The 26,028-nt window shown below is 35.8% G+C and overlaps 1 protein-coding gene and 1 pseudogene across 2 annotated transcripts in view; one reads left to right on the plus strand and one right to left on the minus strand.

Moving 5' to 3' along the window:
- The window catches only part of RDX (radixin), a 93,951-nt gene that overhangs the window by 32,464 nt on the left and 35,459 nt on the right, over positions 1 to 26,028 (plus strand). For both annotated transcript variants that reach the window (XR_006820001.1, XM_046016101.1), the window contains exons 5-13: positions 925 to 1,020; positions 1,533 to 1,807; positions 7,149 to 7,232; positions 7,430 to 7,576; positions 10,136 to 10,232; positions 10,723 to 10,886; positions 13,525 to 13,655; positions 24,057 to 24,217; positions 25,094 to 25,186. Coding sequence is in view for 1 of the 2 variants with exons in the window: in XM_046016101.1 (XP_045872057.1) it covers positions 925 to 1,020; positions 1,533 to 1,807; positions 7,149 to 7,232; positions 7,430 to 7,576; positions 10,136 to 10,232; positions 10,723 to 10,886; positions 13,525 to 13,655; positions 24,057 to 24,217; positions 25,094 to 25,186 (1,248 nt within the window). In the remaining variant the exon portion in view is untranslated. The remainder of the gene's footprint in view (positions 1 to 924; positions 1,021 to 1,532; positions 1,808 to 7,148; positions 7,233 to 7,429; positions 7,577 to 10,135; positions 10,233 to 10,722; positions 10,887 to 13,524; positions 13,656 to 24,056; positions 24,218 to 25,093; positions 25,187 to 26,028) is intronic.
- Positions 9,385 to 9,574, minus strand: LOC123950102 (annotated as a pseudogene).

Consider the following 26,028-nt stretch of genomic DNA (forward strand, 5'->3'; position numbering starts at 1 on the left):
AAGCTTTCCAAGTGCTGGTACATTCTTGGGTGGGTCCTAGCTTTATTTATTTATTCTGCTACTTTCGAGTGCCTGCCACAGGCTAATCATTCTTTAAAAGGGGGTGATTAAGATCACTAAGGCAGTAATCTCTCTTCTTAGTTTTAAGCAGTGAAGGAGGGTAAATAAAAATACTACTAATCATACAGTTACTTATGATAGAGTAAATGTTCTAATAGCATAGATAGAATACTATGGGAACATCAAGGAACGAGTGATTAATTTTATCTATATAATAGGATAGCTTCATTCACAGAAAGCATGTTGAACTGGGGCTTGAGGAGTAAATTATTCAATGGATGGTAAAAATATAGAAGAAACATTCTAGGCAGAAGAAAAGGCATGAACAGAGCTGTAAGGATAAAATTTGGGCATGTTCCAAGAATGGTTTCTTGCTCAGTGAGGGAAGAACAGAATATTTGATAGTGAAGGGTAGAAGTGGGTGTGAAATCTCCAGTTGGATAACCTGGGATGACTTTTAAATGTTCTCAGAGACTCATCACCAAACTGATACTATTTGCCTTGCCTACCCAGTTGTGTAGTTGTGGGGGTACACTGAAATAGGAAAGTGGGATTATGACAGCTTTGTATCTGCTTCCCAGACTTGTTATCTGATGGGGTCATGATGGGAGATGAGGAAGAAAAAGAGGTTTAAAAAAAGCGTGGATCAAACAAGATTGAAATGACACTACAAAATATAATATATACAAAACCTGAATTTAAGTTTTTAGAAACGTCCTTGTAATTAATGTATTAAATTTAAGAAAGATCTCTATAGCAAAGAAATATACCTATAATAGCTATATAGTTTTGTTTTCCTTTTGAAATAGAGTACCACTTACTTTCACTGTGAATGTTGAACTGAAATTGAACTTTTTTTTTAAGGTGGTGAAAACAGTTGGTTTGCGTGAAGTTTGGTTTTTTGGGCTGCAGTATGTGGACAGCAAAGGTTATTCTACATGGCTTAAGCTAAATAAAAAGGTAAAATATATATAAAATTCAGCTGATAATTAGATTACTTTGAAGTTACTATGATCTTGAATTTGTACTAGAAAAGCTCAGGGTCTGACTGAATTCAGTCAGACCTCCTTTTACAATTATCTCAATTATTAAACGTTTCATGTCTTTTAATTCAGTAAGTTACCATTAACTCATCTTAGAGAAAAGAAATGTTCATTCACTTTTCCTCTTTGAAAACTTAACACATAATAAATATTAGGTGTAACTGAGTACTTTGACTTTGGCTCAAACATTACAGGATAAACTTCTTAAGGTACATTTCAACTTGATTATAGACAGGACCTATGAGTTACAGATCAATTTGTTAGCGCATAGAATCTTTTGTTTTCACATATCTAATAAGTTTAGAATCTTACACACTAGAGTCTTAGTTATGGGTTTAGAATCTTATTTGGGTTTTACATGCTACTTCTAAAAAGAATTTGATGTGAATTTAGGATTTTTGTCGATTATGCTTGAAATTACTGTTCCAGGTGACACAGCAAGATGTTAAAAAAGAGAATCCTTTACAGTTCAAATTTAGAGCTAAATTCTTTCCTGAAGATGTTTCTGAGGAGTTAATTCAAGAAATAACGCAGAGACTTTTCTTCTTGCAAGTTAAGGAAGCTATCTTAAATGATGAGATATATTGTCCACCAGAAACTGCAGTTCTTTTGGCTTCCTATGCTGTCCAAGCCAAGTATGGAGATTATAATAAAGAGATGCATAAACCAGGCTACCTGGCTAATGATAGACTCCTACCCCAGCGGTAAGTGAAATATGTTTTTTACGTTAAATTGTCTGAAAAAGAAATTTATAAATAGATTGAAACAATTTTTTAAAATTGTTAGAGTATATTCTTTTAGAAGTCATGACCTGTAGCTGCATAGATTTATATATGCTGTAATTACTCAAAGTTTCTACCTCTTCTCATTCCCATGGATAAGCGATAATGGAGGTAGTGGTAATTTGGGTTTGGGGGAGGATGCGACTATTGTTGCTTGAGGAAAATTCTCACGAACACAGGCAGATAGGTGGCTCATAAATGCTTTGTGAATCAGAAGTGCCATGCTCGGGAAAAATAAAAAGTCAGATGAAAAAAGCAACTGAAGTCCTAGGAAATAGAAATGTAATTTTAGACTATCCAATAAGGCTGGAGAAGGAAGGGGAAAAAAAGTCAGATGGGAGAAGTACCATGCTCTATTTCCTCTGTAGAATTAGAATTTAGTTTCTAACTTTTTAAAAGTTTGTTTTTGTTTTGTTTTTAATGTTTAATTAAGTAATCTCTACACCCAACATGGGGCTCAAATTCACAGCGCTGAGATCAAGAGTCTCATGTTCTTCCAACTGAACCAGTCAGGCACCCTGTAAAAGGTGTTCTAAACTCAGTTTTCAGACTCCTAGTGTAGTGCTCTGTTCTCATATGCAGTATCTTGCTGCTTCTATAATCGTTACTTTAAAATAGCATGGCATAGGGAGAAGTCATTAGGCAGAAGACCTAGAGTTTGAATGTTAGTTCTGCCCTTTACTACTTAGGTGACCTTACGTGCATAATCTGAAATCTCAGCCTCTGTATCTGAGTATGCAAAGTGGGGATAGTAATCCTGCTCTCCTACCTTGTGGTTTATGACTATAGAACAAGAACTGTTTGGTTTATAGTTTTAACTGTAAAGTGTGGTACAAGTGTTGGTTGGTAGTAGTATTTATGAGATCTGAGAAGTACAGCATTAAATGTTACTTTAAAATATCTCAATTCATAATTAGAATTACACACTAGAATGTACATGGAGATCTTTTTTTTAGAATCTGGAAAGAAAGTGTTACTCTCTTAGTCTGAATTCGTGAATTTTAAAATTTCTGTTTAAATGCAGCATTGTGTATTATTAACCTAAAATTTCACAGTTGCAGTACTTATAGTATTTAAGCTGTTAGATGGTAGTTTCTTTTTCATAGGTCATAAATATGAAAAAGGGAGACTACTTCATGTCCACTTTTATTCCGTTTGGTTGTGGGCATTGATGTTTATTTTTGTGGAGTAAGTTGAGTTAGTATATGCTTTATAAGGTATCATTAAGCACAGTAGCTTTAATATTTGATGATTAAATGTTACATTGTTCATTACTGTTACACTGTAATGCGGTTGCAATAATAGTTTTCTTGGAAGGTAAAATAATGCATACTGTTCACCAAAGAATCGGGAATATGAGACACCTGTTAGACACTTCAATGTTTAGTTTTGATTATTATTCCAACTCCAGGATCTTGGTCTCAGATTTTTTTTAAGCACTGAATTAAATAGTTGATTACTGGCACAGTAGACTTTTGTTTCAGATAAGTGTTTTTATCTTACTTGAGGTTTAATTTTTTAATATATTTATTTTTTATTAAAGTATAATTGGCACACAATGTTACATTAGTTTCAAGCGTACAATACAGTCCATAGCTCTGTACCAAAATTGAGATATACCGTAGGTTTAGTAAAAGGCACAGCAGGTTAGGTTTTAAATCAGTACATAAGGTAAATATTATATATAATCAAAATTGCCCTTGAAATTTCCTAATCGTTCCTAAAAGAATAGGCATGTCTTGTCTCAGGTGTAACACAGGTGATGGTTCTGAATGTGAGATTAGATTGCTGTTTGGTTGAGTGTGAAGTAATTGGCTTACATTTAATAGATGTGATTTTTAAAAATATTTTAAATACTGGTATCACACTTAAGCACAATTAAATTCTTTAATTTAAATGCATGTGTGCTATAACCCACTTCGTTTAAAAAGAAGAAGGATAGTACATGCTCTTTAAGATTTAGTCTTTAATTCTGAAGATCGAGATAGGTGTTCTTCAAATTGGTAGTCTTTGGAGGACTATTTCAAGCTATCTAAGCTTACTCGTAAAATCAGAATACTAATTTTTATATTTAGAATGGAGGAAATACCTTCACAGTGATTTACTTATTCTGTGTATATGGTATAGCATACTTTTTCTCACGATCTTAAGTACCCGAGCATGGAATTAGTAATCAGGTTATTTGGTGATCACACATGACAGACAATTTGATGATTTTGATGGATGCTTTTAATTCTTGTAGAGGAAAAAAAAAATTGTTATGTAGAAAAGTCCAGATAAGCAGTCTGTTCTCCCACAGTACATTTAGCTGTCTGGTGGTGTACATTATCAGTTCCACCAGATAACATTGCTCTCTCCTTGGAAAAGAGCTAGATAGACATGAGTTTTTAATGTGCCAGTTTCTCACTTGGGTTTATAGGTATTGGTAATACCTTTTTCCAAGATAAGGGAAGAAGGGATATGTTTTGGAGAAGATTTCAGTTTTGAATCTGTTGGGTTTGAAACCTCTGCAGCATAACCAAGGAAGATAGCCAGTATTCATTGGTAGGCCTGGATCTGGACCTTGGAGAGCAGTCTGAACTATAGATACAGTTTTGGGAATAAGCAGCAAATAGATAATTTTCCTATGGGAATGAAAGAGATGGACCTGAAAGTGCGTATAGAATGGGCAAAAGGCCCAGGACAGATTTTGTTGGAACTTAAGTACAGGGGAAGAGGCTTCTGTAAAGCAAATTGAGAAAAAACGGCCAGAGAGTGAAGAATAATACCAGAAAACTGTTAATCATGGAAGCCAAGGTGCAAGGAAGCTTTAAGGAGAGACTGACTGATCAGCAACGTCCAATAGTAACAAAGAGGTTGTGTCTGAGGGAGTAGTGTGTCTATTGGGTTTAGCAGTAAGGAGATTGGCAGTGACCTTAGCGAAAGCAGCTTCAGTGTGGTGTTGGTGGTTGCAGCCAGATCGTGGTGGACTAGAGGCAGTCGATGTGAGGTTTGGAAATGAAAGATAGTGAATATGGATAGCTCTCGAGAGAGGTTTGGCTGTGAAAAAGAAAAAAGCAAAAACAAAAAACCTAGGGAACCATGAGTTCATAGATGGGTTCTTTAAAAATGGGAAAGAACTGATTTAATTCCTTTATTCTCTCTGCAAATATTTGAGTACCTCTTCAGTACTGGCACCGGGCATGTAGTAGTGAGCAATATGGATGTGGTCTTTTGCTCTCTGTAATGCAAAGAAGTAGATATGATAAATACATGTATGCTAGGGATAGTAAATATGTCCCCTGTCATCATTGATGGAGTGTAGATCCTGAGAAAGTGAGGGGAGGAGCCGTTTAAAGGTGCAGACAGAGATTTAAAGCCAGGTACAATAGATTGGCCTTAGCCATGAAGAAAGATTCTTTTCTGGACAGAAGAAAGAGAGGGTAGGCACTTTTGAATACTTGCAAACAAGTCATGCAGATTAATAGTACAAGTACATTATGTAAGATGCAAACAAATGAGATTTGAAATGCAGGATTTAAAAAGCTAGAACTTATATAAATCTTAGTGGCATTCAATTTAATTAATCCATACCTTCAGATTTAGTTAATGTCATGGTACCAGCAATTGGCTGCACTCATTATGCCCTCAAGGCTGATTGTATTCCTTTTGGTGAGCAACCAAGGCCAGGCAGCAAAAAAATAAAAAAATAAAATAAATAAAAATAAGAAAAATGTGGAAACTTAAGTCATGTAAGGGGAAGACAGAACTCCTCTCCCAAAAAACCCAAGAGCTTAAAAGAGGATATACTGAGAAAGGAGCAGGGCATAGTAAGAATGTAATAGTGTGTCTGAGACCTCATTAAGGAATCCATTCTAAATAGTGAATAACTTGTGCAAGGAAAGATTACATTCTGAGATTCCTTTATACTACCAAGACATTCCTAGGTTTCATGTAGAATTTTTATACAGCTAAACAGTAATCCTTTTTTTAAAAGATTTTATTTATTTGAGAGAGACAAATAATGAGAGAGTACACGATCAGGAAGGAGAGGGAGAAGCAGGCTCTCCGCTGAGCAGGGGACCGGACCTGGGGCTTGATCCGAGGACTCTGGGATTGTGACCTGAGCTGAAGGCAGACACTTAACCAACTGAGCCACCCAAGTACCCCATAAGCAATAATATTTTAATGCCACAGCTTTTGTTAGTAGTAAAGTAGGATCTGAGGTTTGAACAACAAAGCAAAATATGTAATAATCATTATTTGACCCAAAGAGAACAAGTAAATAATCTGTAGTGTGTAGAGCAGGTAAATTGTGTGTATGTTGAATTTGCTGATTTGATGTTAAAATATCAATAGTAGAGAAAATATGTTTGGTTACATTTGCATAAGGATCACTGGGAGGATAAAAGAGAAACCAGTAAAGATTATTTGGAGGACGTGGGGTGGTAAAAAGTGTAACTTTCCACTTGTATAATTTTATATAAAATATTGCCCATAGAGGGGCGCCTGGGTGGCTCAGTGGGTTGAGCCTCTGCCTTCGTTTCAGGTCATGATCTCAGGGTCCTAGAATCGAGCCCTGCATCAGGCTCTCTGCTCAGCGGGGAGCCTGCTTCCCCCTCTCTCTCTGCCTGCTGCTCTGCCTACTTGTGACCTCTCTCTCTGTGTCAAATAAATAAATAAAATCTTTAAAAAAATATTGCCTATAGAAAATAAGAAAATTAAATTTGACACCAAGAAAAGTAAATATGTAGAGTAAAAGAAGAAATTAAGGCTCAAGAATTTTGATTTTCACTCTCTTCTCTAATTTTTTCTATTAATAATGAAGAAAGTAATTTTCCTTTTTTCGGTCCAGTGGCTTCTTTGTTTGAAACAGTTTAATTCCCATAAACTATCTGTATAATTGTCTTAAAAACATGAATTCTTTAAAATAAGCTCAGGATCGTAGAAACTTGTTGAGATAATTATGGATTCACATGCAGTTGTAAAAATACAGGGATTCCGTGTATCCTTCTCCAGCCTTCCCTAATGGTAACATCTTGTATAACTAGTACCGTATCACAACCAAGATATTGATACAGGCCACCAGCCTGATTCAGAGTGCATCGGTTTTATATGCAGTCATTTGTGTATGTGTATGTGTTTATTGGTTCTGTGCTATTTTATCGTGTGTGCAGCTTTTTATGACAGCCATTACAGTTAAGATACAGAATGATTCTGTACTTCTAAAGGAATATTAATTTTGAATCATAGAAACATTTTCACAGTTTCTTTTTTCTTACAGTGTTTTGGAACAACACAAACTGACAAAAGAACAGTGGGAAGAAAGAATACAGAACTGGCATGAAGAACACAGAGGAATGCTGAGGTACTTGGGTGGCTATTTTCTTGGTGTTTTTCCTTCAGGTATTTTTATATCATAACACTTAACTAGTACATCACATTATCCCCCAAAGATCATTCACTTTATATGAATAAATATAAGGCACTAAATTTTAATCCAAAGTATTTTTGTAATTTGTTTGGTATTACTTAAGTATGTTACAGTAAGCTTTCTTTTAACAGGGAAGATTCTATGATGGAGTACCTGAAGATTGCCCAAGATCTAGAAATGTATGGAGTCAACTATTTTGAAATAAAAAATAAAAAGGGAACTGAATTGTGGCTAGGTGTTGATGCTTTGGGTCTGAATATTTATGAGCATGATGACAAGTGAGTAAATTTAGTTGCACAGTGAACTGGTCATTAATCAGTGTTCTGTATGGCTTTAATCTTACGCTGTCTTTGTAAAGTTCTTTTTTGGCTTGATTACTCTTGCTGCTGCTTTTTCCTCCCTACTTAAAAGATTAGTTAATGCGACAAAGATTTTTAGATGTCATGTCTCCATTTTTGCAACACCTTGTAGCTTTAGCATTCTGCTCAGCGTATTTATCAGACAGGATGATTCACTGTTATTTGGTATCTTGTAAGTCCTGTCTGGTAATTTAATTAAAACTTGTTCCCTTTATAGGTGAAGAATGATTCCTTAAATATGCCTGGCATTTAAGGTGAAATTGAAATTAATATGTGTAAAAAATAAAGAGCAGTGAGACAATGAAATTAATAGATATATGATTTATTATATTTGTAACTTTTTAAAAAGACATTTATAGGAATTGTTTTGAATATTTCCAGACATCAGTAAAGTAGAATATCACTGTATTAAGAATACTGGACAGTGTTATTTTGTTTCAAAATTAACCAGGTGTTAATTTTTATATATTAATATATATTAATATATTAATATAGAATATGTCAGACTCTCACAGTACTTTAGGAATGCTTTATACTTTATTTGCTATGCCAGTAATGCCTTCTTCTGAGGCATTTCTCTTTATTCTAAAATTCTAGAATTTTAGTTTCATTATTACAAATATCTAATAAGATACACTTTTCTAACACTATATACTAAGTCCAAAAGAGAGCATTTTAATTATTTTACTCTGCTATGTATTTTTTATTTACAAAGCGAGTTAACAACACTGTATCATTAAGAAGAAAATATTTTGGAATTTTTGAAAAGCAAAAAAGACTTAGAGACTAATTTTTGTGGACCAAATCCTTTTTTTCCTTTTCTTTCTTTAAAAAATTATTGAATTTCTACCAGAGTACCCATTATAGATATGTTACAGGTAAAGATAGGGAATATAAAAGAGAGGGGATTAGCTCAGAATGGGAGGGACTGATATGGGAGATTGGCCTTATCTCTGCTGGTTCACTTTTTTTTAAAATAATTAAAATCTATTATATTTCCAAAAGATTAAAAAAAAAAATCAAAGTAGAGTACAATTTAAAAGCTTAGGTCCTTTGACCAGCTCTGCTACTAATTGCCTTTGTGATCAAGTTATTAACCCTCTGAAATTCATATAACTGCCAAGCTTACTTTACAAGATTGTTTTGAGAATTACATGAGGAAATTGCTTTAGAATTTTCAAAGTAACATGTAAATGTAGTACAGCATTACCTTAAAAATGCTATGTTCCAGGGCGCCTGGGTGGCTCAGTGGGTTAAAGCCTCTGCCTTCAGCTCAGGTCATGATCCCAGGGTCCTGGGATCGAGCCCCGCATCAGGCTCTCTGCTCAGCAGGGAGCCTGCTTCCCTTCCTCTCTCTCTGCCTGCTTCTCTGCCTACTTGTGATCTCTGTCTGTCAAATAAATAAATAAAATCTTAAAAAAAAAAAAAGCTATGTTCTGGCAAGCTCCTTTTTAAGCTGCTAATGATGACAGATGAAGAGTCATTAGGGGGCAGTATAACGCATAACTGTTGAGTAAAGAAAGCCTTATGTCGAGAAATTACTTGGTGTGCTGCAATTGGTAATCTCCTTAAGACTTAAAAGGACTATTAATAGGTAGAAATTCATACTTTGTTCTCGGAAGACTGAGTAGAAAGACACCTTTTGGCCAGCATGGGTATCATAATCATTTTGCACACTGGTTATTGGATAACGGTGACACATTTGATGGGTAGTCTGAAACAGTAAAATTTATGAAAAACAAAAACAAAATCACTGTTCCAGTCTGATTCCTTGAATTTTTGTGTGCAGTGTGGCAAAGTGGGGGGTAACTTAACATTTCTTAGAGTTGGAAATCCAGCTCTTCCATTTATCCAAATTAGCAATAATCGCGCCTCGGATAAACCTCATTGGCTACGATACTGCCCCTGCGCAAAGCTTCCATTTATCCAAATATTTGTGTATGTGAATGTCTTAATTTTTTTCTGTTGAGCTACACTCACATACCATAAAATTAGTGCTTTTAATGTTACAAATACTTATTTTTAAACTAAACAGAGGAAAGAAATAAATTTAATATTTAGTAACATACCCATAATTCACATGAAAAATTATCAAGACTCCCCCCCCCCTTCTCAAACACATTTAAGCTAATATTTGTAGTAGCTTGAATCTAAAAGAAGAGTTAGTACAGAGCCCCAAGGGAAGCTCAGTTCTACACTCTAGGTTGCTAGTGTTTTCTAGGTAATTTTAAGAAAATAAATGCAATGCTTTCAAGGTTCGTGACACATCATGAAATTTTTTGAGTTATTCTGTTTTTTATGTGGCTTAATTGATCAAATCTCCCCTTAAAAGATAATAATGTCAATAGTGTCAGTAAGCTGATGCATTTGAAAATCTAGCTCTCTTAAGACTGGTCATTTAGCTAATTTGGCCCCAAAATGTTACATTTTGTGTTTTGTTTTCTGCTTTTAATTAAAGGAATGCTTTCATTTTTTAAGGTTAACACCAAAAATTGGTTTTCCCTGGAGTGAAATCAGAAATATTTCATTTAATGACAAAAAATTTGTTATAAAGCCAATCGACAAAAAGGCACCTGTAAGTAAAATTCTGTTATAAGTGTTTTCTGTATTAACTTTTTTAAAATTTCCGCCACTTTGTTGTGATACCATTTGAAGAGTAGCATTGCTCGTTTCTTGATTTGCTCCTGAGAAAAACATTCCCTTTCCATAGTTTAACTTTCCTGCTTATAAAATAATGAATTATTAAAAATAGAAGGTTTTGATCTTTTTATAACATGTGAATATTAGTTTTATTTTCATTGAGATCCAGCTGTAAGGTGAGTGATGTTTATTAGGTGATTGAAAATAATCACCATTCCTAAGAAGCAGTTAAAAACACTTGTTTGTTGGTAACCTTTACAGCCATGTGCAAATATGGCATACTTACTAGGAATTAGGAAATTTTGTGACTTCTAACCTATGTAATATGACATTTGAATTCATACCGCATATTGAAATTTAGTAGAGATTATCGTGAGAGAGGCTGTCCTTCAGGAAGATTTTAAATTCAGAAACTTTATGTTTAGGATTTTGTTTTTTATGCTCCTCGTCTGAGAATCAATAAACGGATTTTGGCTTTATGTATGGGAAACCATGAACTATACATGCGAAGAAGAAAGCCTGATACCATTGAAGTGCAGCAGATGAAGGCTCAGGCGAGGGAGGAGAAACATCAGAAGCAGTTGGAAAGGTATGGGATTTAAGGTTTTGATTCTTAATTGAGTAGGTGGTTTAAAATTTAAGAATGCTGTTTCTTTTTTTTTTAATCACATTTTTATTATTTATTATTTTTTAAATTTATTTTTATTTTTTTATTAACATATAATGTATTATTAGCCCCAGGGGTACAGGTCAGTGACTCGTCAGGCTGACACACTTCACAGCACTCACCATAGCACATACCCTCCCCGATGTCCATAACCCCACAGTCCTCTCCCTACCCACCTACCCCCGACAACCCTGTTTGTTTTGTGAGATTAAGAGTCTCTTATGGTTTGTCTCCCTCCTGATCCCATCTTGTTTCATTTAAAGAATGCTGTTTCTTTAAAGAATGCTGTTTCTTTAACATACTCTGAGTTTACATTTTTACATTGTTTTCATTGTATTAAAATTAAGAGTTATGCTTATACTCTTAAAATGAGTATGTATACTTTTCAAATTGGAAATCTTTGGTATTTCTGAGAAAGTAGCTTTTTATGAATTCATAGATATGCTTTATTTTTTAAACATGCTTGCTTTTCACTGATTGACCTTGGTTTGGATACTCTAGTAGTTTGGGATTTTTCGAGTTTGTTCTACTTATGACTTTTACTTAATTTTTCAGGGTAAGACTTGCTTGAATAAAAAAATCTGCCTTATTCTTGTTTATTTTTTTAAAAAGATTTTATTTATCTGAGAGAGAGTACACATGCACAGGCAGGGGAGGGGGGAAAGAAGACAAGGCACTGATCGTGGAGTCTGATGTGGGACTTGATCTCATCACCATGACCTGAGCTGAAATCAAGAGTTGGACACTCGTCTGCCTGAGCCACCTGGGTGCTCCGCTGAATATTTTGCTTTAAAACAGTGTCGTTGACACTGTAGAACTCAAGTGAAAAGACACTAAAAAGTCAGCAAAGTACCTGTGTTTAATAAATAGTACCTTGTATAATAATCTTTAATATCATTAATGCATAGTCTGATTAGAAGCTGAATATAAGTTACCTTTTAATTTTCACTTAAGAAAAATATATTTGGGTTCATCTGATATTCTTTAAAAAGTAAGGTATCCTGAAACATTTTCTGCATGTTAGTCCAGGGAATTCATAGTTTATTAATATGCTATTTATGCTCAAACTACATGGTCTTTGTGCCTGAAATTCAGATGGCAATGATGTCTTTTGGGGGGAATATATATCTAAATATACTCAGATGAGTATCAGAGATGAAATCATAATTGGTTATTCTAAGCTAAAAAAAAGTTATTCCCATTAAAACAAAGGGAATATTGAATATTGATTAAATTTATGAAATAGACAATATTATCTGGTGGTGCTTCATCTAATTCTTATTCGTCTTTATATTTCTTTATAAATATAGAGTCTTTATAGAGTCTGACCAATGATAGGCTCTCAGTAGTTGTGTGATGAGAGTCTGGCTATATTTAAAAGAAACAGTCTCTTTAGGCCCCTGGCAGTTGCCCCTGAGTGAGGGAGGTGGTCTTTCCTGTGAGCTCTCAGGTCAATCTGTCTTAATCAGCATTCCACATCTACTGTCATTCTAATGGAGTTGTCAAAGGAGTTAAAACTGATTTGCCATTTGTATGTAAGATTAAATTGGTACTACCTTAGGAATTAAAAATGTGTCAATTCTTGTTAGAGATTGAAAATTCTTACCCTCCCAGGTTACTTTACTTAAACAGCCTAGAGTAAAATTACCTTGTGTGCTCCTCCCAAGCCTTTCGTACTTCTCTCAGTGGGAAATGTGCAGTTAACTGCTTTTGTGCTGGCCTGTGATTATTGTCAGAATTCATCGAGTATACAAGTAATAAATCTCCTCTTAATTTTTTCCCACATTCAAGTCCATGTCAAAAACATGCTTTGCACACAAGGGGTGTATTTGACAGTTTTACTTTCCTAGTTGTTCTGTAAATTTGTCGCTTGAAAATATTTCCAAAATGTCTTAAATTTTTACTACCTTTTTTGTTTTTTTTTTTAAGATTTTATTTATCGTGAGAGAGAGAGGGAGAGAGCACGAGTTGGGGGAGGGGCCTAGGGAGTGGGAGAAGCAGACTCCTCTCTGAGCAGGGAGTCTAACAAGCGGCTCTATTCCAGGACCCTGAGATCATGACCTGACCTGAAGGCAGATGCTTAACCAACCAGGTGCCCCTTTTAACTTTTTTTTTTTTTAAGATTTTTTTTTATTTATTTGACAGAGAGAAATCACAAGAGAGGCAGGCAGAGAGGAGGAAGGGAAGCAGGCTCTCCGCTGAGCAGAGAGCCCGATGCGGGACTCGATCCCAGGACCCCGAGATCATGACCTGAGCCGAAGGCAGCGGCTTAACCCACAGAGCCACCCATGCGCCCCCCCTTTTAACTTTTGAAAGAATCCTAGACTACATTTTCCGTGACCCCACAAAAAGAAATGCATTGTATTCCATGTACGTGCATGTAACAGGACAGTCCTGTATTTTTAACTGGATGGGAGTTTTTTTTTTAAAGCCCAGCTGAATATAATGATTCTTAAAATATTTATTCTTCGTTTCTTTTTAGTGGACTCACAGTACTTGGGTTTCATGTAAATATTTCTGTGTATTCATTTGTAACAGAGCAATTCTGATTCCTCTTCAGGGCACAACTAGAGAACGAAAAGAAGAAGAGGGAGATAGCAGAGAAGGAGAAGGAAAGGATAGAGCGAGAAAAGGAGGAGCTGATGGAGCGGCTGCGGCAAATCGAAGAGCAGACGGTGAAAGCCCAGAAAGGTAGCAGATTCCTTTTGACATTTTGTTCACCCTTGTTCCTCTTTGTCCAATATTTCCGCACTGCTGGAAAATCTCATTTGCCCTGTACAATAATTGCACTTAGTTGTCACATTAATACTTAATGGAATCACATCATAAACACGTTTAAGGGACACGCAACGTTCATGTGCTAGTTTCTCTTTCATTTACGTAAATACACAGGTGTTTTCATGTGAAATGACTGTAGATATTAATTTATTCCTCTTACGGTTCAGGGTTCCATAAACAAACACGCAGGTTTAGTACTCGCCAGCATTTAAACAAAAGCCGTTCTATTTGATGCTTTATGGGTGTATAAGTATTTCAAAGCATCTGAATACTTCAAGGCATTTTAAACTAGTCTGACTATAATAAATTCTTTCGGAACTCAGTCTCTAAATTTTATTTTGGTATATTAAAAAAATACACAACACATAGAAGTGGATTGGTTTTTGGTAACACCTTGGTCAGAACCTACTTCCCATGAAGAGTGTAACCAAAATGCTACAGTGTATAGAAAGGGTACACTGGGTTTCCAGAGTGGTTTATAGTAAATAACTCTAGGATATGCTGCTTTCAAACAACAAATAGTAGGAAGAACAGAAGAAAAAAGGTATTGAGCAAAATAAGATTTTTTTTCTTCCCTAAGCAGTTAGAGGTTCAGGGGGGATATAATATGAAATATATACTATTTGAAAAACTAGAATTAATACCTGTTTTCCTGATAACTAGTAGAAGCAGCCATTAGTTTTATTGTTCTAAGTAGAATAATAACCTTAAAGTTTATTAAATAATAACGTTATTTAAGGTTATTTTCATTCCTTTACATCAGGCTACCATGGTGGGGAGATGCTCTTGAGCAGTAGGGAGAATAATTTGCAAATGGGTAACTACAGGAGGAAGTCATAGGGATTGCTATAAACCCACAGACTGGTAGATCATTCTAATTTCAAGAGGACTGGAAATAATATTTCTAAGAGAAGAAATAGGAAAACAAACAAACAAGCTAGGCTTTATTCTGACCTTAGAAGCCTCACTTCCCAGAGCTAGAAAAGACCTAGAAAATTACTTAGTTCAGAGGTCAGAGGTATTAAACAGACTTGCTTGCAGACTGTAACACCAAGGCAGAACTTGTTTTCTGAATCCAGCTTCATCCTGTTTCTACTATTCCAAATGGCTTTGTCATCAATTAAAGTAGACCTTTATGAAGTGCCGCCTTTGTGCTGCATTTTAGGAATACAAATAAATAGGATGCATGGGAGAGAAGTCTGTGTGGTTGGCAGAAATAAAATATATTCATAAAAATATAAAGTGAGGTAATGTGTGGTAAATGCCATGTGAATACAATAAGCAGTACTTTTAGAGGGAGAATGCTGTAAAAAAATGGAATGTGTTTGTTTTTTTTTTAAAGATTTTATTTATTTATTTGACAGAGAGAGATCACAAGTAGGCAGAGAGGCAGGCAGAGAGAGAGAGAGAGAAGCAGGCTCCCTGCTGAGCAGAGAGCCCGATGCGGGACTCGATCCCAGGACCCTGAGATCATGACCTGAGCTGAAGGCAGCGGCTTAACCCACTGAGCCACCCAGGTGCCCCCTGTTTTTTTTTTTTAAAGTTTAAAGAAATTTATGATACTGTATATTTTAAAGAAAAAATTGAGTGATAGAATTTTTTAACTTACATATATCTCTCTGAGAGAACAGCTACCTATTAAACCTTTCAATCTTATTTATTTAGGGTGCATAGTAAAAATATTAATGATTTACACACAGAAAACTACTCAATTCAAGAAACACTAAAGAATATAAGGAAGATAGAACATAAGAAAGAATGTAGAGTATCCCTATCAAGACAATTTCAAATCTGTCATCTTATGGCAAAGGACATCTGATTTGTTTCTTGGGTTTTTGTTTTTTTTTTCCCTAATAATAAAGCATTCCCAGGCTGTCCTAAAATCTGTAGGATTGTCTTGTAATTTATGCTAAATTCTCACTCAAATGCAGAAACTCTGGTCATATCTAAGTCATAATATTTAGTAGATAAACCTTTAAGTTTTTGTTTGAGAAGAAACTTTTCTATACTTCATTAAGAATTTTTTTGAAGTCATTATTTGAAATGAGTTATGAATCATTAAATAGAACTAGTCTGCCATTTACATTTCCACATTTACTTACTTTTATCATTTTTCAACCATCTCTGAAGGTTTATTTGAGAGCCAGACTGGGATTCACTTACTGTCCTGGCAGATGTCAAAGAGAAATCCCAGTAGTGATCTCATGCATTCTGTATACATTTATTTATTTATTTGTTTGTTTGTTTATTTGACAGAGAGAGATCACAAGTAGGCAGAGAGGCAGGCAGAGAGAGAGGAGGAAGCAGTCTCCCCGCCGAGCAGAGAGCCGGATGCGGGGCTCGATCCCAGGACTCCGAGATCATGACCTGAGCCGAAGGCAGAGGCTTTAACCCACTGAGCCACCCAGGCGCCCCGCATCCTGTATACTTATTAAGTACCTAGTGTGTATGAGGCACATTGGGGATATGATGCTGAACAGATAAGGTCTCTGCTCTCATGTGGCTTACGTTTTACTGAGGAAAGACAGAGTAATAAAATTAACAGATAATCAAGATCATTTTATGTTTTAAGTGCTTGGAGGGGAAGTAAGCATGATAGTGTGATGAAAGCTCTTGTGGGGAGTAGGGGGGGGCTTGTCAATTTTATGTACCTATTGTTTACAAATAGGAATTAAACAGTCAAGCTTTAATTCTGTCATTAACTTAGAATACCTTTAGCAAGTCATTTTAACCTCTCAATTTCCTTAATTTCTAAAATGGAAGTAGATAATCCCTAATTTAATACTCTGAGATTTTTTGGAAAGCTTTTTAAAAAAATTTGTTTGAAGTATCGCATGTATATAGTAATATGTATGCCTCTTAGGTATCAGGCTTCATCAGTTTTTGCCAAGTGCATTTATTCCTGTGACTACCTAGAACAAGGTACAGAGCATTACCTACACTAAGGGAATCTCCCTTGTATCCCTTCCCATTTTTTCACCCCAAATGTGACTTACATCATTCTGATGTATATCATCATAGAGTTTATTTATTAGTTTTTTAAAGATTTATTTTTGCAAAAGAGAGAGCACATGTTCATGAGCAGGGGGAGGGGCAGAAGAAGAAGCAGACTTGATCCAGGGGTCTGGGACCTGATCTCAGGACTAGGACCCTGGATCATGACCACGAAAGCAGATGTTTAACCGACTGAGCCACCTGGGCACCCTCATCATAGAGTTTAGTCTTATTTTTAATAACTCTGTTGAGGTATGAATCACAGTACCACACAGTTAATGATCTGAAGTGTATATTTTAACGGTTTCTAGTATATTCAGAATTGTGCCATGTGATGCCACAATTTTAGAACAATTACATCACCCCAGAAAGAAATCCCATACCCATTAGCAGTCACTTTGAATTTTTCTGAGTCCTCCCTCCCCCAGTCCCAGGCAACTACTAATCTACTAGCTCTGTAGACTACATGTTCTGATCATTTCTTATGAATGGAATTGTGTAGAATATGGTCTTTAGTAACTGTCTTTCATGGAGCATAATGTTTTTAAAGGTCATCGTGTTGGGGCTTGTATCAGGCACTCATTCTTTTTTATGGCTGAATAGTGTTTCATTCTGTGGATATATAGATATGTGTATATATAGAGATACAGATAGATGTAGATGTTATATATATATGATGTACACATACACACACACATATATATACATACACACACACACACTACATTTTATTCGTTAGTTGGTGAACGTTTGGGTTATTCCCATCATCTTACTATTGTGAATATGTTGCTATGAACATCTGTGTTCTTGTTATTGTTTTCCTTTCTTTTGAGTATAAACCTGGGAGTAGATTACTGGGTCATATGGTAAGTTTATGTTTAACTTTTTGACAAACTGCCTACCTGGTGTCTAAAATGACTGTACCATTTTATATTCCCACTACCAGTGTTATCATTCGTATGACCCCTAACCTCCCCAGCACTTACTAATGTTAGTCTTTCGGAGTATGGTCATCCTGGTGGGTGTGAAGTGCTATTGTGGTTTTGATTTGCATTTTCCAAGTGGCTAATGATGTTGAGCATCTTTCCATATGTTTATTGGCCATTTATATATAATCTTCTTTGGAAACATGTATTTTTGCATTTTCTTCCCATTTTTCAACTGTGTTGTCTTTTTGTTGTTGAGCTGTATCTCAGTACAGATGTCTTATGACTTACCAGACATGTGATCTGCAGATATTTTCTCCCATTCTGTGGGTTACCTTCACTTTGAGGATGATGTTCTTTGAAGCCCAGTGGTTTAAATTTGGATGAAGTCCAGTTTGTTTTTTTTTAAGATTTATTTATTCATTTGGAGAGAGAGAGATAGAGATGGAGTGCACAGGGGGAAGAAGAGGAAGAGATAATCTTGAGTAGACTCTGCACTCAGCATGGAGTCTGACGTGGGGCCTGATCTCATGACCCTAAGATCATGACCCGAGCCAAAACCAAGAGTCAGAGGCATAACTGACTACACCACCTACGTGGCCCTAGAGTCCAGTTTACTTATTTTTTGCTTGCGTATTTGGTATCCTGCCCAAGAACAGTCTTGCTTGTTTTTGAACTGCATGTAAATGAATTCATGTCCTCTTCTGCTTGGCTTCTTCTTGTTCAAAACTTATGCCTGATGTCCTAGTTTGTTGTTTTACATGGTAGTGTAATATCCTGTTGCATGTAGATAGCAAATTGTACTGATGATAGACATTTGGGAAAGTTCTGGTTCCGGCTATTATAAAGTAAGGCTGCTGTGAGTATTCTGAAGTGTAGCCCTGGGTATTGTTTTAGGGGAGGTATCTGTACCCAGGAGTGGAGTTGCTGGGTCACTGCTACAGTTTATCGTAGATGGTACCACCATTTCTCCAAAGTGATTGTATCAGTGCTCATTCTGACCAGTAGCGAATGGAGTTGATTTGCTCTACATCTTCATTACTTTGATGATTTGTTTTACTGTCAGGGTTTCCTCTTGTGTTGTTTGTTTGTTTAGCCATTCTGGTGAAGACAGTACAGTGCATTTTCTTGATAACTGATGATTTGATTTTAAGCACTTTTGCAAATGCTTATAGCATCCATAAAGTGCCTTTTCATGAGTTTCACGTATTTTTAAAAATTGGATTTTCTTTTTTTTTTCTTACTGATCTGTAGTTCTTTTCATATTTTGTTAAAAGAACATCTCTCTATGGTTTACCTTTTTTCTCTCTCAATGTAAGTGTCTTTTAATGAAGAGAAGTTCTTTAAGTTCCATTTATCACTCTTTTTCTTATGGTTGTGAACATATTATTTTTTACTACCTTCTGGATACTGCTTTACCTTTCACATTTAGGTCTATAATCCATATGTAACTGATTTTTGTAGGAGTCATTGTTATTTCTTCCCATATGTATTTCCAGTTGACCACCCAGACCCTTTATTACAAGGGCTGTTCTTTCCCCACTTAGCTGCATCCACCACCTTTGCCACAAATCTGAATGCAATGTGTATGTAGATCGACTTCTGGACTATTCTCTTCCATTCACCTGTTAGTCGATTTTATTGTCAGTGGACACTGTTCAAGCACCAATTGTATCTAGAAAAACTTGAAACTGAGATATCTTGTAAGTGCGTAAGTGCATAATAGGCCTACAAGAAAGTACATGTTGTACAGTGGGAAGCACGTTTCAAAGATAAGGGCAAGTTCTTAGGCTTCCAGATTATTTAGATTTTACGTTATCTTTTATGACTTTAGTTGGTAATGGTTACACATTGCATACTCTTATAAATTATTCTGAAGTTGAGAAAAGGAAAATAATTAACTTGAAAAAGTTATAGGGAGTGATTTAGTTTATAACAGGACAGACTAGAGCTTCAGAAGAGTCTATTATCTGACAAGGCTGACTTCTCGGTGGGAGTCAGCAATCTGGATGTTTTGCATATCTCACAGCACAAACTCTTCTGTGGTATGGTAAGGTGGTGCACCTCCTGATCATTCCTGGGTTGGTAATTTCTCTTTCTGTTTGTCATATTAACTGTACTTTTCCTTTCTTCATAATCCTCTTCTGAATAGAGAGCCTCTGGAAAGGAAGTTCTGGAGATGGATAGTCCTAGAGAGGAAGGTTATTAGCTCCTGGGATGTCTTTGCTGCACACTTCTGTGGGTTGAGGATGTGGTAACAGTGGCTGAATGTGGTGACAAGCTCCATCACTCTGATTGATCTACCAAGTTGGCATTTATTTTTAGCTTTTCTCTTGGGCTCCCCACTCCCCGGGCCCCCTAGAAGTCTTGCCTTTTCAGAGTTTCTTTCCTTAGTATTTGTTCTGAGCAACAGGAGGAACTTCACATGCGCTTCAAATTTGCAGTTTTACTGGTTGGTTAGTGGTGATAAATATTTTATCAATATATGATTGTACTCACTCAAGATTTGCTAAAATAAAATTAGTAGTGTATCTGTGTCCCTGTCAAAGACCTCCTGAATTTTATGTTTCTTTATGGGTGCTATGCATGTGAACCTAAATGTTGAAGGGAGAATGAAGTTTCTAGAAGATAGCATAACCATACGGAAAATAGTGATAACTTGAACTTCCAGGATTATAAGGGGACTCTAGCCCTTGACATCTCTGCGGAGGGTTTGTAGGATGCCTGAAGAGGCAACACTGCTTCTGCAGTGTTGTCAGTGTTTCTCTGGACTTTGCATCTCTCCTCGTTCGTTGCTTTTTTTTCAGTTTTCCTAGATAAGCAGTATCTTTCATAGTTATGTTAAGATCCTTATTTGCTACCTGCAGTATCTGGATAATCTTTGGGCCCACACCGTAGTCTTTCTTTGGGGGATTTTAGGGGTGTTGGAAGGGGTCATTTGGTCCCATCTTCCCAGTATGCCTGGTAATTTTGGTTGCTTTCCCAACGTTAAGTTTGAAACATTAGGGAGCCCTAGGATGAGGTTATTTAACTTTAGAGGATTTAAAAATTTTTTTTTGACAGGCAGAATATGTGCAGGTCACTGGTGGAGTTGACCAGGGTTTCAGGCTTTGTTAAGGTTAGTCTGTAGACCCTTGGGGGTGTCTTCTGAAGGACTGCTCATTTACTAGGGCCCTCAATGCCAGCCTTTGGCTCCTGGCTGCACGAGAGTGTTGATCTTCCTGCTCACCTCTGTGGCCAGTTATAGATGTTTTTTGTTTGTTTCCATAGTTTTCTACCTCATCTGAGTACATTTTAGGAGTTGGTAAACATCTTGGGGGGAAATAGCATGCAGATTTTAGAGCCTACCTTTCTATTTACTCCTTTTAAGGATCTTGGCCTCCCAAGCCTTGGATGCCTTGATAGCCCCAAATCGCAATCTGTGTCTTCTTAGCCTGGCTCAGTATTGTAGGCCTGGGGCTGCTGCATGCTGGTTCACTTCTATTCCACTCCGTTGAGAATATTAAATGCCGTTCTGTTTTGTCTGTTTTTTGTGTACAAAGTAAGCAAATACACAATATCCTCACAAACCATATTCTTGTTTCCTCTTTCTTACATAAAATGTAGTATCCTTCTGTACCTTCCTGTTTTCGGTTAATGCACACTTGAATGTCCTATGTATGTACTCACAAAGAGATCGTCCTTACTTTTTTTTTATGATGGTATAAGACTCCATTGCTTAGATTTAGGATAGATATTTTATAATTGCATTTTTAGTGAGTAATTGGTAAACACATTCTTAATTCTATGAATTCTAAGAATTAATGACAGTGAAACTTCTTTGCTTTTTTTTTTAACAACAGTATTCTTTTCCTATGGAAAAAAATGTGATACTTCATAAACTATTACCTTAGACTAAGAAAAGGAAGAAAACTCTATAACTTTTGTGATATTTAAATCATTTACTTTTTACTAATTCTTTTACAGTTATATAGTTTCTAAGCTTTACTCATAAGAGATCATTTGGCTTCCAAAATCCTAGACCTGTCAGAAATCAAATTTATGTTCAAGCCCGGCCGAGAAAGAGGGACTTCCCAAATTTTATTAGCTTGAGCTTAACTTCTGGTTCTTTTTTTTTTTTTTTTTTTTATTTTATTTATTTATTTGACAGAGAGAGATCACAAGTAGGCAGAGAGGCAGGCAGAGAGAGTGAGAGGGAAGCAGGCTCCCTGCAGAGCAGAGAGCCGGATGTGGGACTTGATCCAGGACCCTGAGATCATGACCTGAGTCGAAGGCAGCGGCCTAAACCACTGAGCCACCCAGGCGCCCCTAACTTCCTGGTTCTAAACACCATAACCATCTATATCAATGCAATACTGTTAACGAAGAGAAGCAGCTTATTCTTATAACCTTTAATCTTCATCCTGAAAGAACAGATCTTCTAAAAGAAGCCATATACCTTGGTACCCTCTTAGCATGTGTCAGACCTCAGAAATTGTAGGTCCTAGATTTTTATGAACCAGAGAGGCAAAATATTGATGTTCTTTATCTTAGCTAATCCTTCCCTGCAGGTGTTCCAAGGGGATCCAAGGTCTTGGAGGCGTGTTTGTTTCATAAAAATATTCTAATAGGTGGATTTGTAAACCTTTTTGCACAGGGCCAGATAGTAATACTTTAGGCTCTACAGGCCACACGATGACTGGTGCAACTGTCAGCTCTGCTGTTGCCGTGTGGAAGCGGTCGTGTACTGTACATAAATGCGTGACTGTATTGAACTGAGTGAGGGTCTGCATGCCCGTGAAACTTTACTTACAAAAACAAGGCATTGGGTTAGTGGGCCATAGTTTTCTAGTGTCTGTTCTAACTTCTTTAACTGGGGAAGAAATAAGTAAGTCATTTCAAAACCTTCCTTTCTAGAAGAGACTAGAGTAGATTTGAAGTTTTCCAGTTTATTTTCAACGTTTAAAATAATTGACACTTTTGTATAATTCTTAATCACAAAAGAGCCATTGCCTTGTCTACGTTCTTCAAAATGATATTTATTGCAAAAAAAAGTTGATAGAAAATAATGAATATTGGGAATATTTAATTGAAGATTTAACTTTAAAAGCCAAACTTATTTTTCTTTCTTCCTTTGTTGTACAGAAGAAATTTTTATTACGAGAGAAGAAGCAGTGTTTTTATTTTCTTTTTCTTTTGTTTTTTGTTTGCTTCTAACAGATGAATGATACAACCACAAGTATTGCCTGCTTTATTTTATATATAATATATATTTTATATATATTATATTATATATTAATCAAATCAACAAGTTGGAAAGAATGATCCTAAGAGAAGTTTAATAAGTTAGCTTGATGTCCCAGTTTTAGAAGGCAAATTCTAAAATGAATAATCCTAGAATTTAGCTGTGGCAACATTCCATGTTACATACATTTCACCTTTATAGCCGAATAGCCACATAAAATTTTTCCATTATTTTATTAGGAATTTAAAATTTAACCATTTTTCTTCCTACCCCTCTCTAAGCCTTATAAATTTTAACTGCAGTTAACTAAATTAATTCTGACCAAGACCAACAAAATTGAGAGTGGTAAGAAGTGTGTATGTTACAGCTAGCTTTCAAACCTTATGGCATACATACAGATTTTAGTTTTTCCTCCTCACTGGAGTATACGGAAAGGGAGAATCATTTTTTTGTAGGACATTCCACCCTCTTAATAGGTGACATTCTGTTGTCTTCTGTCACAAAATGTCCTTGTTTTTAAATAAGAGTTGTCAGAGTAATGTGTAAAATTAGTACTTTTAAGCTTATTTAAACATTTTTGGCTTTGTGCTAATAATATTTTCCTTTCTTATTCAACTCACTGAAAAAGAGAACAGAATTAACTTTATGATCTGTACGCTGCAAGAATTGATGTCATTTATCTCCAGATATTTACTTTGTCTTCATGCCTGAAGAATGGATATATACCAATAACTCAGAAGTTACAGTAATTCATGTGATTCTCATCAGAATTAGTATTGTTTTCAGTTTTAATGTCTTGGGTTTACTTATCTGATACTTAAATAAGTAAAACATTATGTAAGTTTTAAAGTGTATTGTTTTACAGTTTTGAAACAGATGACAAGTTCTGTAGGTCAAAACTTTGGAGATCATATTTTTTAAAACTAAAGATTACTTCCAGCCTTATGATGTGAGTTAAATTACAAAGTATTTTCACTTCTTCAAGATTTTTAATTGTGTAGTACTTAAAAATATTTATTAGGCTTTTGCCAAGTTAAAAACAAAGTATATGTTCATTTGCAGGTGTGCTGATTTTAAGATTAGATTCTTTGTTACCATTTTGGCTTCTTTTGATAATGAGAATAATTGGAATTAACCATTGTTGGGGGGGGGTGTACATATATTTGACAGAACTAGAAGAACAGACTCGAAAAGCTCTGGAACTGGACCAGGAACGAAAACGAGCAAAGGAAGAAGCAGAAAGACTTGAAAAGGAGCGCCAAGCTGCTGAAGAAGCCAAGTCCGCTATCGCAAAACAAGCTGCCGACCAGATGAAGAATCAGGAACAGCTGGTCAGGAACCTGTCTTGGTTCTAGCTCAGAGAGAAAGAAAAATTTAGGCAAAAACATGAAGCAAAGCTTGTAAAACTAAGTATATTAGATCTTCTGGAAAGTAAACCAAAGATACAAGTAACCTAATCACAAACTGGAAATAAACCTAAAAATTTTATTTCTGCATTAAAAAAACCCCAAAAAACCTAAAGATAAAACAGTGGGGTCTATTGCTAACAAAAGATTTCTGATTCACTTAAACTTTGCATAAGCCATTAGTGTGTTTTACTTTAGATAAATTGACAGTATGTTCTGATACCTTCTTAAAAGGTAACTATAGGCCATAATTTATTGGGTGTTTGTTTGTGTAGTGGACTGCAGATATTGAGTAGGCATGACATTTAAAAGATCCTGGAATTAAATATTGGTTCAAACATTTACTTGATATGTGTCTTTCTGAGCCCCAGATCTTTCCCTTTGAAAAAAGGAATAAAGGCACCAAATAGGATTGTTGGGGAATATAATGAGCTTATTTGGCAACATACTCTTTAAGTTATAAAGCATTATATAAAGTGCAGTTTTTTCTTTTGTAGGGTTTAGCAAAGTTAGTACTTTATTGATCAGAGTTAAAAAATAGCACCTGAATTGCACATTTTAAGTTCCTGCTGCTGAAACAGGAAACTGCTTACCTATAAAATAATAAAACTGCTTTCACTGTCTTCTTACTAGTGGATTAGACCTGTGATAAATAAGATGCTTATGATTTTCAATACTAACATTTTTTAAAATGAAAGACTAAGAGAATCATAGAAAGTCTAAGCATGTACATTAAAGCTTTAAAGACAGAATATTTTTGGAAAAAAATTTTATTACTGGTAATTATATTCTTTATTTTAGGCAGCAGAACTTGCTGAATTCACCGCCAAGATTGCACTTCTGGAAGAAGCCAGGAAGAAAAAGGAGGAGGAAGCTACTGAGTGGCAACACAAGGTGGTCATTTGTTTTCCACTCAGTGTCATTTATTAAATATCTGTTTTTGTACCCAGCAGTCTGCCGAGTTTGTAGAGGTATATAAGATACTGTCACAATTTAGAGGGGAAAGATATGTGTGTGTATGAATGTGTGTGTGTATTGTCATAATTACTAATCTGTTGATGCAAGCTAAGAACGGAAGAGGTGATTAATTTCTGTGGGAATGAAGCAGGTGTTGGGGAGACTCTTGTAAGTTTTAAGCGGGATCTTAAATAATAAAGTCAGTTTGGGGGTAGAAAAGATTGAGAGTGGTCAGAGACTACAAAGGTCGTCATTCCAGACAGGGAACTGAATGAGTATAAGAAGTTTGGAAGTACAGGGCAGACTTGAAGGACAACCAGTAAGTAAGCAAAGCTTTAGGGTATAGGTTCAGGAATCTTGAGAGATGTGGCTGGGAAGTTACAGAGGAAGTGAAGCTTTGAAGGGCTTTAAATAAATTGCAAGATGATAGGGAGTGTCTGTAGACATTGGGCTTTTAAGATTTTGAAACAGGATTGTAGTATGATCAAGTATGGCTGTGTAAAAATAACGGAAAGTAGAGGATGGATTGGTCTACTGGGTAGGATTACCTAAGAATGAAGAGGAACAGGGGTCATTGAGAAACATCTTGTGGTTGACTCAGCAGGGCATGGCAACCAAATAATGGATATGAAGAAGTCGAATTAGAGGGATGCAATGAAAATGATACGTACTGAGTTTTTAAAAAAGATTTTATTTGTTAGAATGTGAGTGAAAGAGCGAGCACAAGTCTGGAGGGAGGGCAAAAGGGGAGGGACAAGCAGACTCCCTGCTGCGCAGGG

The sequence above is a fragment of the Meles meles genome, chromosome 8 (genome assembly GCF_922984935.1).
Source record: "Meles meles chromosome 8, mMelMel3.1 paternal haplotype, whole genome shotgun sequence".
NCBI lineage: Eukaryota > Metazoa > Chordata > Mammalia > Carnivora > Mustelidae > Meles > Meles meles.